The sequence below is a fragment of the Talpa europaea genome (genome assembly GCF_964194135.1).
Source record: "Talpa europaea genome assembly, chromosome: 10".
Lineage (NCBI taxonomy): Eukaryota > Metazoa > Chordata > Mammalia > Eulipotyphla > Talpidae > Talpa > Talpa europaea.
The window spans coordinates 37,359,056-37,381,247 of record NC_140077.1 but is presented as its reverse complement, the minus strand read 5'-3'; the positions used below and the strand labels follow the sequence as shown (position 1 = coordinate 37,381,247).

Genomic DNA, 22,192 nt, shown 5'->3' with positions numbered 1-22,192 from the left:
CACTACAGCATAGACACAGATCTAGGTGTGTGTCCACTGTCTGCTGGTAGACAGGGGGCCGGGCTACTGTGTTAAGAATCCTGCCCCCAGGACCTCAACTCCTGGGTATGCATGCATGGGGCTCCCTGCTGCACAGTGGGCTCACTTACTTGTCTCCACCCAAACCCTACTTCAGGAGGAGACATCCTCCCTTTATATACCCTTGTCCCCAAATTCAGAGCTAGTCAACAATTCTCTCCCCAGAATTTGCAGCCAGTACCCAGGACCTCCCAGAGGCAAGTTACACACCTGCCACATCCATCTTATCTCCCCCCGTAGAGGCCCAGGCCTCACCTGGAACGGGAGTGGCTGCTGAGCTGGTGCATGTGTGGGTTGTACTGGGCCAGGATGGTGATGGTGTCACACTGCTGCCCAATGATGAGCCGGGCCTGCTGCTCAGTAGCGCTCCGCAGGTTTATGCCATTGAACTAGGAAACAACCAAAGTGGGCTCAGTGATGTGGCGGGGCTGGGGGCGTGGGGAGCACTGCTCCTCTGTGATGGGAAGAGGGCAGGAGAGCGAGAAGACGACAGTGCAGAAGGGAGTTCCCCTTACCTCAAGTAACTGGTCCCCATACTCCAGGCCGGCCTGGTGAGCAATGCTCCCCCCAGTCACCTTGGAGACATACACACCGCCCTTCTCTCCACTCACGATGGAGATGCCCAGAGGTTCTGAGCCCTTCTGCAACTTGACATGGCGCGGCTCCTCCATGTAGGGTCTTGGAAGAGAGACATGGTTTTGGGGACCCAAAAGAAAGGTTTGGGAAACAGTGGGAGGTCAGGCATGCAAAGCCATTATGAATGATGTAAACTGGAAATGACTGACATGGAAAGACACAGTGGGCCCACTGTGGCGTGAGAAGACAAGCCAGCAACCCCATTTACATAAATCTGGATTCCGATTTACATGCCTATTTATAAGGAGGTTTCTGTGGAGGACCTTAGCAAAACAGTAACAATGGTACCTCTTAGTAAGGCGATGATTTGAGTAACGTTATCCTTACTTTCTAATCATTTGAATGATCTAAATTTTTTATAACATCACTGACGTTTCCTCAGAACAATTAGGATGCTTTGTAAAAAATGTTTATACATTTTGCCTCATATGGTTACTTAAAATAATGTTGAGAAGGAAATAATCATGGACATAACAAAATAACAAAACATGCATTTAAAGATGCTCATCTAGTTTCACTTACAGGAGGAATGTAGGGGAAACAAATAAGGGATCAGGAAAAAATAATAATTATAATAAATTAAAAAAATTAATAGGCAACTATAAATCAGAGACATTCTGCTGGGGAGGGGAAGGGAGAGGGATCAAAATAGGGCAGGGAAGAGCACAAGGGATGATGGTGATGGTGCACGGGTGAGCTGGTGGTGGGAATTCTACGGGGACAACACCTGAGAGGAGAAAGCATACACTGCACAAAAATGAAGAATGACATAAAATGTATTTAAGCTTCCGGGGGAGGAGTAAGAAATGCAGCTGCATTCTGAAGCCAAAAATAAAACATGAGTCCAGATCCTAATGAAGGTCAGTCAGTTGCTAGCCATGTAACCACTAACAGATCACTCTAACTTTCTGGTCGCAGTTTACTTATCTGCAAAATGGGGTCAATAATAATGATGATGATGTTGATGCTGATGACACTGGTGCCGGAGGGTCACCGTGAGGATTTCATGAATACATGAAAAGTGCTTCAACAAGGGCCTGGGAAGTGGTGAATGGCGCCCTACATCGTCATCGTCACTGTTAGGCCATCTTCGGCACCAGCTGCTGCAGCCCACCCCTCCTACAGGATTTCAGTGGGAGGAGCCCACCCTGCTCCTTACCTTGCCATCTGGAAGTTCCCCACCTCCTGCCCCATGTGCCCACAGGACCACTTGTGACATGCTAATGCTAGGGCAAGGTGCTAGAGCATTCTAGAGACTCAATTAGAGGAACCTCTCTCCTGGATCACATATGCACTCCTATCTGCAAGCCCTTCCCTCAACTGAGCCATCTGCTGCACGGCGTGTGGCCCGCCAGTGTGCCCATGGCGCCAATGCCACATCATACTCACCTGTCCTTTCTCCGCTCCCCAAGGGACGCAGGGTTGATGGCAATTCTGGGCAAGGTAGAGGCTGAGGTCTGGGACTGGCTACAAGAGGACAGGGTGTCGAGGTTCAGGGGTGACTGCGGAGGGGTGCTGCACTCAGAATGCGACAGTGAACCTGCAAGAGAAGCGCAGGGTCATTCAGGCGGCTCGGTTCTTAGCCAACAGGACCACAAGGAAGATCATCCAGACACATGGCTCCAGGCCATGGCCACATCTCAGGGCCCCATGTCCAGGTGTGGGGCCTTGCATGGCCTCTCTCTGCCCCACGTCACCAGGCCTGAGGCCGGACCGGTGCCTTCTGACTGCTGAGAAGATGAGGAAACTGATCCCTGACACCCCACTGCGAGAAGAGAGGAGACAGCAGGAGGGGAGGGCAGAGCCGAGTTCTCACCTCTGTCAGAGCCCACGACAGACCGAGGATATCTTGGCGTTGATGGGATTTTAATGCGCTCAGTCTTGAACTGCAAGTTGCTCGAAGACCCTGCCGTTGCATAAAGGGACAAAATTCTAGCGCTCTGATTGCACGCCACCCCCCGCTCCCTCACCACCACCTCCAAGAAGCAGAAAATACACACAATTGCCAAAAAATGCAAAGCAGGGGTCACCCAGGGAGTCCTAAACAGGAACCTGCTTTAGAAAAGCAGGTATGTGAATAAATTGTGCAGGCTTCGAGTGCTCCAGCCAGGAGCACACAGGTCATCCCAGCCCCAGGACAGGAACAGTGGTCCAAGTGACAAAGGTGACTGCTCGCCTTCTCCCCACATGTGAAGCAGCTCCCTAAGTCTCTGAGGTGACTAGTAGATTTGACTCTGGGTTGTGGTTTCCCAGGCTAAGGATGAGGAGCAAAGTTCCTGGGTCATTTCAAAAACCCCAGGACCATTAAGGAAAGCTAAAGGGACACAAAGTCCACAGGAAATGTCTCCTGGCGTGGTGTGGAGCCGACCCTATCCAGGAGGGGATTGGAGTCCCTTTGAACAGGTGGCCCTGAGGGCTGGGCAGGAGGTTGCTGGAGGAGATGGAGAAAGGGCTGGTCCCCCTCATGACAAGAAGGTTCTAGTGACACAGTTACCGAGGCGGGCGCTGGAGGGCAGCGAGTTGGACCCATGGGAGGTTCTCATCTCAGAGTAGTCACTGCAGGCCCTGTTACTCAGGTCCAGGCTCCGGCGCCCCTGGTGCTGGACACTGCAGGAGAACCAGAACAGTGAGGTACTCAGGTCAAAGGGCAGGACTGGACACAAGGGAGAGAACCAGAGATGGGCCAAGGCCTCCTGGACCTGTGTACTGAGACAGCATCTCCTCCCAACTTACAGGACGTGTCCTGTGACCTGAGTTATTCTCTGGACTTACCAAACCTTGCCAAACCCCCCTGCTCTGACCCTGGAGCCCGCCACACTGTTCCTAGGTGCCTGGGCTGCAGCACTTATGCCCTCCTGCCTGGAGGGCCTGCCTGGGGTTTCGTGCCACTGGCCGCTACCCATCCTCTGGTCACAGCAGCATGCCCCCGACCACGGGACCCTCCCAGCCTCCCTCTTCAGGTCATAGCCCAATTTGTCACCCAGTTTTATAGTCTTCAGAGTCATGGACACCACCTGCTATCAAATTTCTTTTCCTGTCTGCCTCCCAAACTTGAATGCCACATAACAGAAAGCTTGTCTGTTTAGTTCTCTACTATATACCCAGCCCTCGCCCCCAGAACTAGAACAGTCTCATGGCACGCAGTGGGCACTCACTAAAAACCAGTGAAGTGACTGGATGAGAGTAAGTCACCTTGACCCAATCCCTCCACCTCACTTCTGAAGGCCACTTCCCCATCTCTAAGCCAGTGACAGTAGAATCCTAAACCACAGGTTGCTGTGCAGAGACTGAGATGTTTACTAAGGTCTCAGCACAGCAACCCCCTCCCAGGAGCACTCAAGTGTCAGCTGTCATCACTGTCATGATTCCAGGCCCCCGGGGTCGCAGCAGTGCTCTACCCAGCCCTCCCAGCTGGCAAGGAAACTTCTCCGCCTGTAAGCCTCTTCATGAACCAGAGGGCTTACGTCCAGGTAGGATGCAGGGAGGTGTTGGGAGGGGGGCTCACATACCTGGGATGCAAACTCTGGGGTCCGCCCTCTCTGGGGATGGGCGGAGAGTTGCAAGGGCCAACCCTGTGGCTACGCACAGTGTAGATGGGGTTCCTCAGGATGGAGCTCACGGTGGTGCTTGGGGTCATATTCCGGGGAACGGTGCCTGGAAATGGACTAGGTGAGAACAGTTTCCCCAAAGCATCCTGGGCCTGTGCAAGCCCGGTTCCTGTATCCCAGAAAAGCATCCATGGATTCTTTTGGGAAGAGAACTTAGGAGACTGCACTTCTCCCCACCAGTTTGCTACTGGCCTTTCTCCATCTGTAAAATGGGAGAACTCTCTTTAATGTGTCCCAGGTGGCTCTGGGGAAAAAATGCTCTGAACAGCTAAGCAATGCCACTGATGCAAGATTCTGCATCCTAGACAGGGCAGCAGCTGCTGGTTCTTTGGACTCTGGGGTGAGGACACACTGCTGCTTCCTGAAATGACTACTCCACCCTCCCCAGGCCTTGCAGCCCAGAGCCCACACCAACCCTCCTTCCACCCCCACCCTGCCAACTCACCCACAGACGCCCTGCTGGGGTAGAGTGGGGGGTTGCTGTGGCGGCCTGAATGCCCTGGCGAGTATGGGGACCACTCCTGGAGTTCTAGGGAGAATTCTCCACTGCCCGGGATGCACTTCTGCTCCTACACAAGCAAAAGCAACAGGCGTGAGTGGCTGGACACAGGGAGCCGCACAGACATCAACAAGCAGCTTCTGTCCCTTACACACTAACTCCTCTCACTCGGACAAAGGAAGCCGGGTCAGGAGTGATCACTACTCACGTGTTGCCTTACACACAAAAAAGGGAAGAGTATCCTTACACACATAGACTATGGAAGAAAACCACAGGGAAGGAATCTTTCAAGCACACACAGTGTGTGTGTAGAAGGTGGAAGGTGTGTGTGCCTCAGGCGCAGAGATGTAACAACTCCACACCAACTTGCATGGCTGTGCATGCTCTTAGTCTGTGGAGAGTGACATGATTTGCACACAACCACCTCTCCCTCCTGGAAACAACGACCGCACACTCAAAAACAAGTCAACTGTTGTGCTGCAGGCGAACAGTATCACACATGCTGTCTTACCCCCCCAAGCCCTCATGGCAGATCCATGTCACCTGGTTTTGTCGTAGGATTTCAAAAACTTTGTTTCATAAACGAATCAAATGCTATACCAAGAAAGTTGTCCCCTCTTGGTGTCATACTCTCACCAAGGTGAACACCCCATATTACTTTCCAGTCTCCTGGGGAGGCTGCTTCCCACTGGCATACTCCAGCTACCACCCCCCTTGCCTGGGTTGGTATAAAGAGCAAAGGCAAAGGAGCCGGTGCTGAGCAGGATTTAGGGACCCAAGGACAGGGCCACTCCATGGCACCCCCATTGCTCCCACCTTTCTCCCAGCCTCCAACCCCCAACCCCAGGGCTGAGCTCTACCTCGAGGAACTGAGTCGGAATCACTACTGGTGCAAGCTTGGGCCGGAAACTGGGAGCAGACTTTGGCCGACGGCGCTTCTGCCCCAGCTCGTCCATCTTCTGAGAGGTGAGGTCCTCATCACAGGATTTCTTGGCCGGCAGGTAGGAGGAGTCCCCATCCCCTTCAGGGTAGTAGCTGGAAGCAATGCGGACCCTGGCCTTGCGAGGGGGTGAGGCGTGCATGGGCTCCTCGGGGTTCACATCAGGGGGCAGGGCACTGGGGGGGCTGGTGGATGGGGAGCTGCCCACCAGTGTGGCCTCTGACTCTGAACTGGTCTCCAGCCGGTGCTGGAACTTAATGGAGTCACTCCGTCTGGGAGGTTTTGGGGGGGTCAGAGGCCCCACCCTCTTGGAGGGCTGGGGGGAGGGAGCAGGTCCATGCACTGGGAGCAGATAATCTATTTTGGGGGGTGTCTGGGGACGTTTGAAAGTATTAGGGTCAAAGATAGACTTTCTTTGCTTTGGCTTCTTATAAACAGAGAGTTTCTCAGGCCCTGCTGTGGAGCTAAGCACGGCCTTGGGCCAGGTGCCTCCACTGTTGGAGCTCTCAGGCTCTGCCTTATCCAGGGGGGCCTCTGCTACCCCACAGGGACCCGCCTCAGTCTCAAAGGGCAGCAGCGGCCGCCGGCTGCGCACCTCCACCAGCCCATAGCCACGCTCCCCAGAGGTATCCGAGCGGAAGGAGCTTAGGCTGCGCTCTGAGGCACTAGGACAGGCCTGTGGGGAGACCTGGAAGGACCCCCCAGGGAATGGCTTGTGCAGGAATGAGCTGCTGCCTCCTGGGGGGCCTGGATCCTTCCTGTCCTCCAGCCTGTCCGCATAGAAGATGTCCGTCTGCGTGGAGTTATTGTGCTGCATCAAGTGCCGTTTGTTCTGAGACTGGACTTCTGGACCGTGGGCTCGGAAACTCAACATCTTATCAGAGTCCTTCATATTTTCAAAGATGTTCTGCCCACTCCACGAGGCGCTCTGGGGGAAGACCTGAGTAAGCATTGCACAGAAGTGAGAAAGCGAGAGGGTGAGAGCCCAGGACTGCCACTGGAAATACCCTGCAGTGCACACGCCCTGCACTTTGTAAATCAACACCGCTTTCCCAAGGAACTCTAGCAGGCCAGGTACAGGGGACCGAGGTTGTGCCTGCCCCGCAGGAAGGCAGAGCTGATGCAGAGTGGGAGTCCTTACCTTCAGGAGAGAAAGAGTCAGGGAGTCCTGGCAACTACGCAACAGAGATTCACACTCATTCAAAGACTTGTTGTCCAGAGCTATCCCGTTAATCTAGGGGCAAACGGAGAGCCTGTCAGGCCCACTGCCAGCCCATGCTGAACACAGGGCCTGGTTCTATAGGTACCCACATCCAGAGCTGGCAAAGGAGAGACAGCCCTTTCCCAGTAAGACCCAAGGAGTCCAGTTAAGTGGTTCCTGAGGCAGAGGTACAGCACACAGCCTTCAATCATTCTGGGCCCAGAACACCGATGGCCCCGGTGAAACAGCCCAGCATTGCCACTTCCTACTACATGATGCTGGGCCACGACTCAGGAGTCCTTCAGGCACAAGTGGGAGATGAGCCTTTCTACTCCCGGGTACAAGAGACTGAGAGAGAGAGATCATGGTATGAGAGGCCTTTGTATGTTCCAAACTTTTACAAAAGTGCATGTGGAGCAGGTGACTGGCTTGACAGGGATGTACCCATACCGTGGACTGCTTCCTACCCAGCCACAAGGAGGAGCACACTGTCACTACAGATGACACAGGATGGAGATCTCAGCACATTGGAGTGAAAAAGCCAATCTTAAAAAGTCATGTTCTGCCTATGTGTAATTACATAACAATCTCGAAATAATAAAACTGTGGAGGTGGAGGAGAAGAAATGAGTTGTCAAGGGTTATGAATGGGTATGGGTGTGTGTCGGAGTGACACGAGGGAGAGCTCTGCAGTGGTGGAAAAGTCTGTGTCTTGACTGTGGTGGCGGTAACATGACAAAATGATACAGAACCAAATGCACACACACCGTGTACTCATGTCCATGGCCTGGTTCTGTTATTACGATTCTAAGATGTAACCAGTAGGGGGAGCCAACAGCCCCTTGTACTATCTTTCTAATTCCTAATTTTTTAGAGTGAATAGAAACATACCACTAGGGGGGGAAATTCACACTTAAATGTTCACCAGGAATAATCCCCAAGAATAAGGTGACTATATCTCTGTTCATTACACCTTGTTCAGACCCAAAAGCAGTCTGTCTGCAGGACAGGGGCCCTGGCTCATCCTGGAGACTCACCGCGACAATCCTGTCTCCCACAGCGAGAGACCCCTCTTTGGCGGCAGGACTTCCAGGCACCACGGCAGCAGCGTATACGCCATTCTCCAGACTGATTCCACTGTCTGTGAACATAGGGCAGACCACAGGTGGTCCCGGTGACCACCCTGGCCAGGTGTGGGGCCCAGCGGGCATCCCACCTCCACTTTGTGAAATAAATTATAAAAAGGAATGCTGGTGGACCTCGGCCTGCCCATCCCGGCACCCACACGGATCAGACCACCCAGGGCCAAGCTCACATCTGGTGAATCAAGCACTCACACCAGGGCAAGCCAGACCCGTGGGCAGGGCTGAAATGGCACCTGCACCTCACACCTGGAAAAGAGGTAGCCTGAAACACACACATCCATCTCCCTGGCACAAGAAAGGGACACTCTGCCCACTTCTGCGGCCACTACCTTTCTGTCCACTCAGGTTGATGTGTAGTGGTGTAACCACCTTCCCGCCCAGCGACTTCCTCCGCCGCACAACCATGTTGATGGCCCCCTCCCCTGTGAGGAGGGCCCTGAGGGCCTGCTTCTTGTCCTTGTTGATGAGGTCCACATCGTTGATTCTCAGCAGCCAGTCATTGACCCTGAGGAGGGGCACAAGCAGTTCAGTGTCCACACAGGCCCTGGGACCAGCAGGCAATTCCCTGCCACCACCGTTCAGGGAAGAATGACAGAATGCAGTGCATGCACGCACGCACGCACAGGGCCTCCTCTGGGAGGGGGAGCAGATAAACTTGCTGATTTTGGCTCTAAATCACCTAGATTCAAATCCCGGGTCTACCACTTGCTAGCTAGGTGACCTCACTCCCCTGTGCCTCAGAGTCCTCATCTGTAATACAGGGGCAATAATAGCACACACCTCAAAGGATTATAAAGATTAATGAATTAATTACAGAAGGTGCTGAAATCAGACCCTGGCAAATAGTAAGCACTAAGAAGCTTTTCATTACTGTATTGTCATTACTAGTTTATAGAATGATGGGCCTCCCTGGTGGCGCAAGGGGTTAAGGACCGCACTATGAAGCAATCCGCAGCCTCTGCAGCATGAGTTCGATCCCCAGCCAGCCAGAGAGCAACCCACATGGCGCAGCAGACCTCTCCTATCTCACCCACTGCTCCCCTCAGCAGTGTATTTCGGTCAGTCTGCCTGTTCTATTCCCCCCTCTCTCTCTGGTGAATCCTCTCACCTCCCCACGCCTCTGGCTTGTACCACATAAATAAATAAATCTTTTTAAATAAAAACTAGTTTACAGAATGCGCATGCAATGATTGTCCTAGGCTCTCTCACATACCACCTGGGTCCTTTCCTAGAGAAGCAGAATGCAGCATCCGGTGACTAGAGAAAAATCAGACTGAGGCAGATGCAACAGTCAATCCTGCAGGTTTCAGACACTCTGGGTTCCTTAGAGGTTGGGGGACATTCTTAACTGCCACCTGGTTCTCCAAGTCCTCGCCCCTGGGTCAAGGATCCCACCTTCCTTCCAGGGCCTGGGTCTCCTCCGCTCTTACCGTAAGCGGCCATCAGCAATGCTTCCTTTGTCCACTTTAGTGACAAATATGCCGCAGTCCCCCGGCAAACAAGGCTCATTCACACCTTCCGCCATATCAAACCCAAGTGCCTTCAAGTCAATATCCTCCTGTCAAAACAGCAGCAGCAGAAGCGCATTTGACAAAGCCAGGAGGAAAAGTTTTTGTATCTTAAACCGCAGGCCACTCACTGCAACGTGGTGGAGAATCTCCCTTCATTGTGACTGAAGGGGCTCTGAGTCCCCAGGATAAAACTGTTATCTGTGTGCCCCATTCCCCTGAGCCCCCCACCGCCCACCACAACTGCAGACGCACAGTCCCACCAGCATCACCACCTGGCACATTGCTCCTGTTCACCACTGGGGAGGACAGAGAGGACCAACCTGCCACAACTCAGCCTGGACAAGTGCAGGGAAAGGGTGCATCTGCACTCCAGATGGGAAAGCTGTGCCACAAACTAGCAGCCATGACAGTGGGAACACTGCAGAGAGCACCCTGTCCCCCACTAGTAGCTCTTCCTGTTGACAAGAGCAGAGAAGAAGACATGATGCCAGCTCACCGTCTCTCTTTCAAACTCTACCACCTCTGTTTCCCATTCCATGGAATCAGTGTCAATGGCCGAGTCGTGGGAGCTGTGGGCCATCAGCTGCCGGAACCGGGCCTCCTTTTCCAAATGGGATTCCATCTGCTCTCTGTGGATAGAGAGGGAGCCATGGCAACAGCCCTGTGGGAGGGAGACATCCCACCCAAATCATAGCTTGGACCACTCATGGAACCTAACTGGGGCTTCTTTCCCTGAATACTTCTTACCAGCTTCCCAAGAAATACAAAGGGTCAGGTCAAGGACTCTTGAGAGTTAGTGGGTTTTTACAGTGTGATTTTTTTTTTAAGGACTCAGAAAATTTACCCAAATTTATCTAGGGGATTAATGGAATCCCTACTGACATGTCAGCAAGACTTTTTGCAGACACAGATAAAACTATCCTTAAGTATATGTGGAAAGGCAAGGGAATTAGAATAGCTAAAACAATTTTCAAAATGACTCTATTTTAAAGACATTATATAGCTAGAGTAATCAAGACTGGAATTGTCAGGAGATGGACACACAGATAAAGGGAACTGACCCAGAAATGGTCCCCTAAAGAACAAAAGTTGCAGTAGTATTTCAACAGGACAGACTTCAACAGTGATGGAACAACTGGACAGCCACATCAAACAATAAATCTTGACCTTAAACTCCTACCTTACATAAAAGTTAATCCAAAATGTATCACAGATTTAAAAACAAAACATAAAATCATTAAACTTTTAGGAAGTAAATAAAGAAAGTCTTAGAGATCTAGGACTAAGTTAAGGGTTCTTAAAAATGGCACAATCAACTAAAAGTTAAAAAAAAATAAAATTGAACTTAATTAAAATAAAAAACTGAGCCTCCCCGGGTGGCGCAGTGGTTGAGCACTGGGCTGCGAAGCTGCCCGCAGTCTCTGCAGCACAGGTTTGGTCCCTGGCCTCTGGCAAGGGTCCCACATGGCGGGACAGACCTCTCCTGCCACGCCTGCTGCTCCCCTCAGCAGTGTATTTTGGTCCTTCTGCCTGCTCTGCTCCCTGCTCTGGCTCTGGTGAATTCTCTCACCCTCCCATGCTTCTGACTGTACCCAGTGCTTGTATAAATAAATAAATACATCTTTTTTTAAAAAATTAAAAAAAATTAAAAAACTTTAGCTCTCAGTAAGACACAATTATGATGGGCCTCCTCTGGTGGCGCAGCGGTTGAGCGCTGGGTTGCGAAGCTGCCCGCAGTCTCTGCAACACCGGTTCGATCCCCGGCCACCGGCGAGGGTCCCACATGGCGCGCAGACCTCTCCTGCCGCCCGCTAATCCCCTCAGCAGTGTACTTCGGTCCTTCTGCCTGCTCTGCTCCCCGCTCTGGCTCTGGTGAATTCTCTCACCCTCCCACGCTTCTGACTGTACCCAGTGCTTGTACAAATAAATAAATAAATAAATAAATCTTTAAAAAAAAAAAAGAAAAGACACAATTATGAGGATGAAGAAAGACTCAGAAACCCTGTAATTTCCCCCAGGGACTTGCACAGAACACTCTTCTTCCTAAAGCCTGGGTCCGGATATTTACAACTCACCAGCACTGCCCGCTGGTTCCTGGCACACACTGACCTATTTTTGTTCCCTGCTCAAGAGGACACCTCCCAGGCCCACACCTTTGTTGGGCTGTGCTCTCACTGGCCTCCAGGACAGAGGTCCACCCAAGCCCCATCCCCTGGACACAACCGGAGCCCCACCCACCCCTGAAGCTTTGCCCGTAACCTCACTGCACTATTGTCTCTCCCACAGGGCATGTCTGTTCCTTCTGTAGAGTGAGAGCTTCCTGAGCAGCTGCATGAGCTTCCTCACCAGCATCCCACTCATTCAGAACTTAGCAGAGTAGGTACAAGCACAAATGTGCTAATAAACTAATGGAACATGGCCTTTCTTAGAATTTCCAGGGAATTCCTCAATTAAAATGCAGAACCTGGGCCTCCCTGGTGGCGCAGTGGGTTGAGCGCAGCACTGTGAAGCTGTCTGCAGCCTGGCAAGAATCCCACAACTGGCAAGAATCCCACATGGCGCGGCAGACCTCTCCTGTCATGCCCGCTGCTCCCCTCAGCAGTGTATATCTGTTGTCTGCCTGTTCTACTCCCTGCTCTGTCTCTGGTGAATCCTCTCACCCTCCCGCACCTCTGGCCTGTACCCCAGCTCTTGTATGAAAATAAATAAAATCTTTTAAAAATAAGTAAATAAATAAAATGCAAAACCTCCCATATTTAAGTCCCTGAGGATCTAGACTTCCCCTTAATTTGATTACATTACTTGCCAGACCCAAGGTGTGCCCTTGGAGAGAGTCTGCTGCTTTACCTCTGAACCACCAAGACTTTCTTCAGTGCACTCAAGCACTGCTTTTTTTATTTTAGAATTTAAGCTGCATGTCTCAGGTTAGATGCTTTGAATAGGGAGGATGGGGAAGCTATCACTCTCTCGGTCACTCAAGTGTGCAAGGCTTGCACACTCATGATCATGAGCTTCCCACTGCCCTTTTTCCTCTCCACCTGCTTAGGAAGTTTCAGTGAAGATAAAGAGTGTGACTGCCTCTCAGCTTGTTCCAGAACATGGACAGAACATCGCGATGGCTTTGCCAATTTCCTTCTAAACTTTGATCTTTGCATTTTCAATCCAGTACTAATGGCTGCCAGGTCTTAAACGACACACTGTAACCAAGGGGAAATTGCCTGACACCCCAAGCCATCTCTTGCAAGCAACGCCAATGCAACAGCTTGCTGAGCGGAGATCACCAGTGTCTTCAACGTGCTGATCTGCCATCATTGTCTGTGCACATACTCATCTCTCTGGTAGAGCTACACTGGTGTGTCTCCTGTGTGTTTTCTGGGTTTGCTTGTCCAGGAGCATCCCCAGTGCCTCTCACAGAGGCCCAAACAGAAAAAGGGCTCACTAAATCCTTGTTGGTGAATGAATGAATGAACAAGAAAGGGAGGGAATGAGTGGGTGGACAATACATGCTTGCCTGCCCCCAAGTGGACCACCTAGGAACAGGGACCTTCCTTCTTAAGGGCCTTTGCTCACAGGCCTGCCCACCTCCACATGCTCTCAAAAGGGCCACTGATGTCTTCTGTGCTGGCTTAAAAGTTTCTAATGAACTCAGAGGGAGGCCTTCGGGCCCATTCAACATTGACAAAGGAAGGCAGAATGTAGGAGCCATGGCCAGGCCTGAACATGGGGCTGCTTCCCCCGGGATAGAGGGGGCACTGCACTCCCAGCGCGCCCACCCAGCGTACTTGAGCTCCTTGAGTTCCCGGCTGATGTCGTTCTTCTGTTTCCGAGTGTCATCCAGGCTGCGCAGGGCCTCGGCCAGCTCGCTCACAGCCCGGTCCCGCTCGCGCCTCAGGTTGTCACAGAGCGTCCTGATGGGGGCAAGGACAAGGTCTTCATGAGGGACAGGGGACAGAGGACTCACAGTCCCCAGTACCAAACACCTAGGTATCCGCCGTGCCCCCAGATGCCCAGGAATACTAGAGAATCTGATGGTAAGACCATCCAGGCCAACCCCACACCTGGATCAGAGTCCAGCTCAGGACCATACTATGGAGAAACCTGCACAGAGGGTCAGAGAGGACACAAACAGGGAGCACCCACAAAGCCTCCCCTCTATCAGGGCCTCCTGGCCATGTTCATCCAATGAACGGCCTCTCCTTTCCCCTGCACTGACCCCTAGCTGCAGTCCATCAGCAGTCTCGCCACTCCAAGTGTGGCTGTCGCTCATCTCCTCACCGGCTCTACTGAAGACCAGTCTCTCCTCCAAAAGGCCAGGGGGATCTTTCAGAAACTCTCAGTGACCAAGTCCTTACTAGCCATCATCACGGCCTCGCCTGGGTCTACCCCATCCAAGGATCAAGTCTGTCCTTCCAGTTTCCCTTTCCCTAACCACCTGCCCTCAGAAATCTTGACCCCTCTTTAGTGCCCCAAGTGCCCTGCCCTCAGCACACCCATACCTGTGCTCATGATGCTCCCTGAAACCCAGTGCCTGTGCCCCTCTTGTTCTGCAAAATCCCACTTGTGCTTCAAGACCTAGCTCAGATATTAGACTTTCCAGGGAGACTGCTCCACCCATTTCCCCCAGTGCCCTGCATGGCCCAATCACAGCTCTAAGTCCTTGAACTCGATCATGAATCTTCTTCCTCCTCTATCCCGTAGGATGAAGCTGCCTGGGACCCCAAAGCACCCAAAGCATGGTATCACACATGCCTGGGAGCCTCAAAGGCTGTTTTTCTCCTAGTGCCTCCTTATTCAAGGGATCTAAGATGCTGACACATAGTAGGCACCAAAGAATCCCAGCAGAAGCAATGCATTCCTGCTATGTCTGTTTTATGGGAAGTCACAAAAGAAAATGCCAGTTCACTGTGGTCTCACTTGAATAGATTTACATTCCCAGATGACCTGAAATGGGAAGTGGAAACATCATGGAAAATTCTAAGACTATGAGGCGAGGCTATAAAGCTCACCCCCACCTTATGTGGACATGTGGCAAATGATTCGGACCCTCCCACAGACCCAGTGCATCGTGGGGTGTCTGAGACAGTGCTAGTCCCGGGCACTGCATACCGGATGCTGTCCCGCTCTGCTACAATTTTGTCCCGTTCCTGGAACGCCCAGTCCCGCCGGCACTTGGCCACATCCGCCTCCTGGAGGGCTTCCTTCAGCTCCTGGCACAGAGTCTTGCACTGCTTTCGAAGCATTTCAGCCTCCTTGTTGGCTCTCCCAGCATCCATTGTCACTGTGTCTTTGATCTGGTGGGGGTAAGAGGCAAGTAGAGAAGGAGGTGACGGGCCTTCTGGTCTAGAAGTTCCTCTGACTGGTGCAGGGGCTGCGGGAGAGCTCTGGGGAGCTGGGAAACACTGGGAACCTAGCCAGACCCAACCCAGCCCCGCCGCACCTGCACCACAGTGACTACATGCCCACAGTCATTCCAGACATCCAGAATGGCTTTGAAAGGGCCCCCCAACAAAAGCCTGGACCCAAGCCCCAGTCCCCCCTCAGCCACGGATGTCAGTGGCTAGGTGGAATGTCTCCCTGGCATGCTTTGTTCAGGTTCTGCCCTGCCACGAACTTGGTTGATACCTTACAATAAGCATGAGGAACTGCAAGGATGAAGCCCAAGGCAGGGAAGGGTGCAGACACTGGACTTGATATCATCCTGCCCTATGCATCTGCAATACTGGATCTTACACTCTTGGCACACTGCATTATTTTTAAATCTCGAAAGCACTAGAATTTTTGCTGGTAAAGTCCTGTGTCTCTCAGTTCATTTGATACACTGAAACCTGAAGCATTTGCATCATGACATCTTCTGAAAGAATTCTATGCTCCATTAAAATTTTAAAGCAAACTCCTAGAAGGAGCAGAAAGCCCCTTCCCTTCTGTGATTCTACAATCCTTAGAAAACACAGTAGAAACTCCTACCCTAGCTCAAAGCTTCTCTGAACAAGTGAAGAAGAGGTGAGAGAAACAGACGCTGGTGTCTCTGCACCAGGAAACTCCACCTCTGCCAACAATAAGCAAGATAAACAGGCATGGTCAGGCTTACTCACCAGACTTAGAGGTACAGCCTCTGCTGCAAAAAGGTCTCAAAAAGAAACCAGGAATGGGGAGACAGAGGAAAACTCTTGGAATCAGCTTCTAAAGTACTCTCCAAGACTCAAACACTCAAACAGGGTCAGAAGGAGATGAAAAAATATCTATGCGCTAAATATGCCGTGATTGGGGAGAGGCAGAGCGACACCTGCTCAGACCCCGTGTCTCCCAAGATCATTTCAAATCACAGCAGTTTTTTGACTTTTTCCCCTTCTTTCTACACAATGCTATTTGTTTGTCTTGCTTTTTTTTTAAATAATTAAGTTTTTTAGAGTATTCTATCAAGAATTTATTATAAGTAATAGGTTTAACAACTGCATGTTTGCAGTTTACATTTTACTGAGTGTTTTGTAATACACTAATACAAGTTTATATTTTAAGCATGGGAACATAGCGTTTCATTGCAAGGTCCTTCCATTCGACCCTAGAAAATCATCTCAGCAGGGATGCAGCACTGGGGAATTGGAAGCTCCCACCCCCTCCTCCATCTCCTGTTCCTTCTTCCTGGGCCCTGTCATTGTTGGGCTCCAAAATGAATTCACCACCAAAGACTGCTTCCTGCTGAGAAACACAAGCGACAATTACCTGGTCCAGACTTCAGGCACAAGGACTGCAACTCAGCCCCCAGCAGGACCCCCAGCGCCCCCTGGAGAATCCCAGGGATGGGCTGTGCTCCCTGACCAACTGTCTAGCATTTGGGTAGCATCGCCCTCTAATTTCTTGAAAGGCCCTACTGCTTCTTTGCCTGAGCATCTACCTTCAACAGACGTCCCCCCTCACATGCTGTGCCTCTCTGTCCACCACACTTAGCTATTCAAACAGTATTGGAAGTTGGAGATGCCCCCCCGCTGAGATGGCTCCGTCCTTCTGATGGACATGCCAGTGGACATGCCCACTCTGGGAGGTGGGACTCGAGAGAAAGGGCACAGCCGACCCACGACTCATGACCCACGACCCAAATGAGGCAAAGACCCTTACAGTCCCCTGGACCCCTCAATGCTGCCAGTGGTCCTCTCTGTCTCACAACCCACTCTGAAGAAGGGGTTACAAAAGAAGAATGCAAAGAGAAGGAAGGGGGTAAAGAAAGGAGAAACAGAGAGAAGGGCAGAGTGCAGGAGAGGCACAGTTTGTCAGAAACACACACACACAAAAAAAAAAAAAACAGTCCCTGGAGGAAGCAGAATGATCCTGAGGTTGGGAAGCTAGACTGGCTGGAGGTCACCTCAGCTGAGTCCTCCATGAAAAGGCCCTGGGAAGAGTGGGTTCAATGCCCAGGGTCACCACAGAACCAGGATGGCCCACGCCACTCTGTGCTGGTGTGGTGCGATCTTGTCTGCAAAGGCAGACACAGCAGAGAAGGAATAGGGGATTCTGCTCTAGAAGCTGCTGGGGTAGGATGGAGGTTCTCTCCTGCCTGCGGACTGGAACAGTGCCTAGAAAAGATTCCTGCCTCAGCTGACAGGCAGACTTGACACCCAGCCAATGCCCCCTTCGAAGGCCTGGGCTCCAGGCTGAAAGGCACGCATGAGTGCTGTGAGCCAGGTGACAGGCCCCAGAGACACGGGGTTCTTCACACACCTCTATGCTTCCTACAATCCTACAAAGAGCACAGTTAACCTCCATTATCCCAAAAACTCCCCAAGTGGGCCAAACCCTCTCACAGGCTCACCTTCTATGTGCTTGACATTTCTCAACTTTTTGGTTTACTTACCAAGACAGTCATTTTCAAAATCTCCCTCTTCCTCTTGTTTTCCTTAATTGTTAACACTGTCCCTAACAATTAGGATCTCAGATACCAGGATGTGGAAATGAGCTGATGATTTTTCCAGGACAGTTACCATTCTAATGCATTATCTTTGCTTATTAAAAATTCCTTCATCCTAGTCTCTGAAAAATGTCATCAAGTAAATACTTTTCACAATGATGATCTAAAGAGGTCTCACCCCTTTTGCATGAAATTGTGATTATTTGGCCCTTTTTTGCACAGAAAAACAATTTCATAGGGTTCATACTAATCCTAACAGATTAGTAACCTTAGATGGACATAATCATCATCTTAATAACAAAGATTCAAGTCGTGCCCGTGCTGCATGGGGCAGGCACGACTCTAAATGTGTTTTCGGGGGCCTCCCCGGTGGCGCAGCAGTTGAGCGCTGGGTTGCGAAGCTGCCCGCAGCCTCTGCAGCCAGTTCAATCCCCGGCTGCTCCCCGGCCACCGGAGGAGGGTCCCACATGGCGCGCAGACCTCTCCTGCCGCCCGCTGCTCCCCTCAGCAGTGTACCTCGGTCCCTCTGTCTGCTCTGCTCCCCGCTCTGGCTCTGGTGAATTCTCTCACCCTCCCGCGCTTCTGACTGTACCCAGTGCTTGTATAAATAAATAAATAAATCTTTAAAAAAAATAAATAAATAAATGTGTTTTTGATATTAAATATTTGATCATCACAACCACCCTGTGAGACAGATGCTATTATTTACATTTCATAGATGAAAAACAGGCTTGGAAAGGTAAGTCACATGACTGAGGAGGTCCACTCTCCAAGAGCTGGGCCATGTCCCTTGCATTCCCCACGGCTCCTACCAGTGCCACAGCATAAGGGCACACCAGTGTCCATGGAGGGACTCACAGGCGTGGCCACCCCCCAGGGCATCAGCCTGCCTTGTGCTCAGTCCAGAGGGCTTGGCAACAGCAGCCCAATGCATGCCATCCCCTGCCTATTTGCCTGATGTTTAACATCTTGCTTTTCAATTCTCACTGACCAATTTTAAAGCCTACAATCTGATCTGGGGAAAAAAAAAAAAAAAAGGAGAATGAGAATGAGAAGGTATGCACAGAGAATTATTTCAGTGGGGAAAGGTCTGTTCTCATCAAATTTGGCAGCTCCATACGGAGCCCAACACTGACTGATGGGATAGGAAGGGAAATCTCACATAGGGGCCCCAGCAGGGCACACCTGGACTTGGGGAAGGAGAGTGTCAGTGATGAGCCTGAGCTGGACAGGTAGGAAGGATAACAGAACCCACACTGATCACTCCAGAATCAAGCTGAGTGGCCCCATCCTCATGCTGCTGAACCCCAACCTCCTGACTGGAGGCATGACCTCCAGGGAGCAAGGTTTCAGAAGGGCCTTGGGTTCAACCTACCATAACATCTCAGCAGGCGTTTAGATTGCCCCTTTAAAGAGCAAACTCTCAGGCCTCCCTGGTGGCACAAGGGATTAAGACATAACCTATGAGGCAATCCGCAGCCACTGCAGCACAAGTTCAATCCCCGGCCAGGGAGAAACCCACATAGCACAGCAGACCTCTCCTGTCTCTCCCACTGTTCCCCTCAGCAGTGTGTTTCAGTCAATCTGCCTGTTCTGTTCCCCACTCTGTCTCTGGTGACTCCTCTCACCCCCGTACCTCTGGCCTGTACCCCAGTTCTTGTATGCATAAATAAATAAATCTTTTTAAAATAAATAAATAAAGAGCAAACTCCAAAGCAAGCAGCTTGGGGAAAAGAGTCCCTCAGGATGTTCTTCCAAATTCACAAGGCCAAAGGTGTGTATCTATACCTTTGGGAACTTGGCCTTGGAATCTTACTTCTTCATGGGCAAATCCTTGAGCTATCTGCTGACTTTCAACATAAGACAGGTCTACAATCACTGAGCCCCAGGTCTGAATGTGCATATGTCATCTTACGGCCTACACTGTAAGCTCTGGATGTTCAGGACCGTGGCTGGACCTCTTCCTGAATCCACTGAGGCCCAGAGGGGGCTGAGCACTGAATGTGGGCTCAGCAGTGACCAGGGCTGTGTCCTGTAACCCAGGCAGCTTGGAGTCCGGCCCAGGACTCCGGTTGCTGTGCAGCCCATCCTCCCTCTGTCCCCACTTTCCCACAGGCTGGAAAGTCAGGGGTACAGCCCCTACCTGCCGCAGTGCCTCCATCTCCTCACTGGCCGCCTTCTTCTCGGAAGTGCTGCTCTTAAGCTTCGACTCAGCCAGCTCTACCTCGGTCTGCAGTTTGTCCAGCTCAGAGATGACCTGGTCGCGCTCGCTCATGATGAGCTTGTACTCCCTGTACACTGCGTCCCGCTCCTCCTTGTACTTCTCCGACTCTTTGGTGGTTTTCTCCTGCAAGCCCCTCAGCTCAGCCAGCTCCGACTGCAGCAGCTCCATCTCCCACTGCAGGTCCTTGTTCTGGGCAGTGGCCTTGTTCAGCTCATGGTGGATTGCCTCAACCCTAAGGGAAAAAAAGGCAGCCAGGACATGGGGGGTGGGGACCTGCCCGGTCAGCTCCGTGTGCCGGACAGTCAAGCATGAAGTTTCGAGTTAGGTCATTCTCCACACCCCCAAGAGAGAAAAGTCACGGAGCACCAGTGCCCCTGGACCTGGAATTTTTCTCAGCCTTTTGCAAATACCAGAAGTTGAACTGAGGACTTCATGCCCTGTGCTCCACTAGGAACAACAGTGTTTCTTCCACAGCCAAGAGCACTCTTTTAAAAATATATAAACAAAACCATCCTAGAATGACAGCATGTGAGAGATAAAAGTGGCCTTAACAATTAGCTAGCCTGACCACCTCCTTCACTTAAAGACACAGACGACAAGGGGTGTGTGTAAGACACAGGCGACTGGCCCAAAGTCATAGGGAAGCTGGAGAGCACAGCTCAGTCCTGCCGGGCCAGGCGGCACCACCCACACAGCCCACCCTGCTCACAGCAGCCAGTAGCCTGAGAACAGGCTTATAAAGGTGTGGACCTACATGGGCCTCCCTGGTGGCGCAAGGGGTTAAGCACCTCACTATGATGCAATCCACAGCCTCTGCAGCACGAGTTCAATCCCCCCGCCGTCCAGGGAGCAACCCACATGGCACAGCAGACCTCTCCTGTCTTGCCCGTTGCTCCCCTCAGCAGTGTATTTCAGTCAGTCTGCCTGTTCTGTTCCCCACTCTGTCACTGGAGAATCCTCTCACCCCCCCCGCATCTCTGGACTATATCCCAGCTCTTGTATGCATAAGTAAATAAATCTTTTAAAAAATAAATAAATAAATAAAGGTGTGGTCCTACAACACCAGCCCTGCACAGAGTTCCAGTCAACAATTGAGGGCTCTCCGATCACACGCAGGGAAATGCCTCATCCTGTGTCCTGCTCTCGGGGAGTCTAGGCAACAGTACCACCGCAAAGGCCCTGAGAGTCCTGCTTATATCCCAAACCTGCTTATATCCAGAAAAGATATTTCCTATGAAACTGGTGGAATGCTCTGGGGAGCTGGAGTTCCATAGGAATCTACCTTATGAAACACTGAGGGCAGGGGTCATATCACCACAGATCATGTCTTAATAAAAAATGAAATTTTAGGAGAAACAATGCTTAAGATTGTGAACTTTCCAGTTGACAAGTCAGTGATGGACACAGGGGAGAGGCTTGTGGGGAGACCTAAGAAGCAGGATGGTCAGGACACACCGAATTTGTTCCCATAAAAGAAAGCAGCACATGGGGGGTAGGGGGCGGGAGGGGAGGGATTGGGGTCAAAATAAGGGGGTTGCAATTGTATGAGGAATAAAAAAATAAAATTTATTATAAAAAAAAATAAAAATAAAAAGTGAAAAAAAAAAAAAAAAGAAAGCAGCACAATTTCCCAAGTGTCAAGAAAATGTTTCCTGAAGTATTTTTTGATTGAAAAATGACACCAGCTTGTGCTGTTTCTCTCCCTGGGAAGTGGCTGGGAGCCTCAATCAGCCCCGGCCCACAAAGGAGAGTGGCCCCGCCAAGGTCCCTGTGCCCTCCGGTGAGTCCCCTAGAGCACTACAGGACTCTGCTCCCTCCTGCCTCGCCCACTCCTACCCGGTCCTACCTCCTCAGGGAGACAGCGCACTGGTGCTGGAGGTGGATGGCCGTGTCCCTCTGCTGGGTCAGCATCTCCGTCTGCTTCAGCAGGCGCTGGTTCTCTTCCTCCAGCTGCTCCAGACGGCTCAGGTCCGAGTTGTGGATGGCGACCTTCTCACTGTACCTCTTCCGCAGAGCGTCGTAGTCCTTCTTAACCACCTCCAGTTTGTCCAGGGCCGTGTCGTACAGCTTATTAAGAATCTCTGAGGAACCGTTGTGCTTCAGCACCTGAGAACCAGAGAATGGCACTTACCAAGGGGTTGAGGGAGGGAAGGAGGACAGACACACCCTGCAGCTGTCTGTGGGGGAGCAGGACTGCTCAGGAGGGCGGGGAGGCCACACCCTCTGGCCTTTAGCAATCTCAGTCCAGTTCTGCAGGCCCTGCAGTCACACTGGGTCCATTCATTTGGATTGGTTCATTTACAAGGCATGTGCAGAGCAGTTACTGTAGCAGGCCTGAGATTTCTATCCTTAGAAAGGCCTGCTTGCAAGCTGACCCTGGGCTGCCATCTGGGATCATGAATGGTAAACAGGGATAAAATGATAAACACTGATCTAAAACTTTCCCCAAGT

General features: G+C 51.5%; 1 protein-coding gene across 3 annotated transcripts in view; it reads right to left on the bottom strand.

Annotated features, from left to right (window-relative positions):
- The window catches only part of DLG5 (discs large MAGUK scaffold protein 5), a gene marked incomplete at both ends in the record, with an annotated part of 107,185 nt that overhangs the window by 16,575 nt on the left and 68,418 nt on the right, over nucleotides 1–22,192 (bottom strand). For all 3 annotated transcript variants that reach the window (XM_084246124.1, XM_084246125.1, XM_084246126.1), the window contains 17 exons: nucleotides 334–467; nucleotides 594–756; nucleotides 2,104–2,254; nucleotides 2,531–2,620; nucleotides 3,209–3,321; nucleotides 4,224–4,368; nucleotides 4,768–4,891; nucleotides 5,682–6,701; nucleotides 6,903–6,995; nucleotides 7,999–8,102; nucleotides 8,436–8,611; nucleotides 9,537–9,664; nucleotides 10,114–10,246; nucleotides 13,400–13,525; nucleotides 14,724–14,908; nucleotides 19,661–19,973; nucleotides 21,588–21,847. In XM_084246124.1, coding sequence (XP_084102250.1) covers nucleotides 334–467; nucleotides 594–756; nucleotides 2,104–2,254; nucleotides 2,531–2,620; nucleotides 3,209–3,321; nucleotides 4,224–4,368; nucleotides 4,768–4,891; nucleotides 5,682–6,701; nucleotides 6,903–6,995; nucleotides 7,999–8,102; nucleotides 8,436–8,611; nucleotides 9,537–9,664; nucleotides 10,114–10,246; nucleotides 13,400–13,525; nucleotides 14,724–14,908; nucleotides 19,661–19,973; nucleotides 21,588–21,847 — 3,458 coding nt within the window. The remainder of the gene's footprint in view (nucleotides 1–333; nucleotides 468–593; nucleotides 757–2,103; nucleotides 2,255–2,530; nucleotides 2,621–3,208; nucleotides 3,322–4,223; nucleotides 4,369–4,767; nucleotides 4,892–5,681; nucleotides 6,702–6,902; nucleotides 6,996–7,998; nucleotides 8,103–8,435; nucleotides 8,612–9,536; nucleotides 9,665–10,113; nucleotides 10,247–13,399; nucleotides 13,526–14,723; nucleotides 14,909–19,660; nucleotides 19,974–21,587; nucleotides 21,848–22,192) is intronic.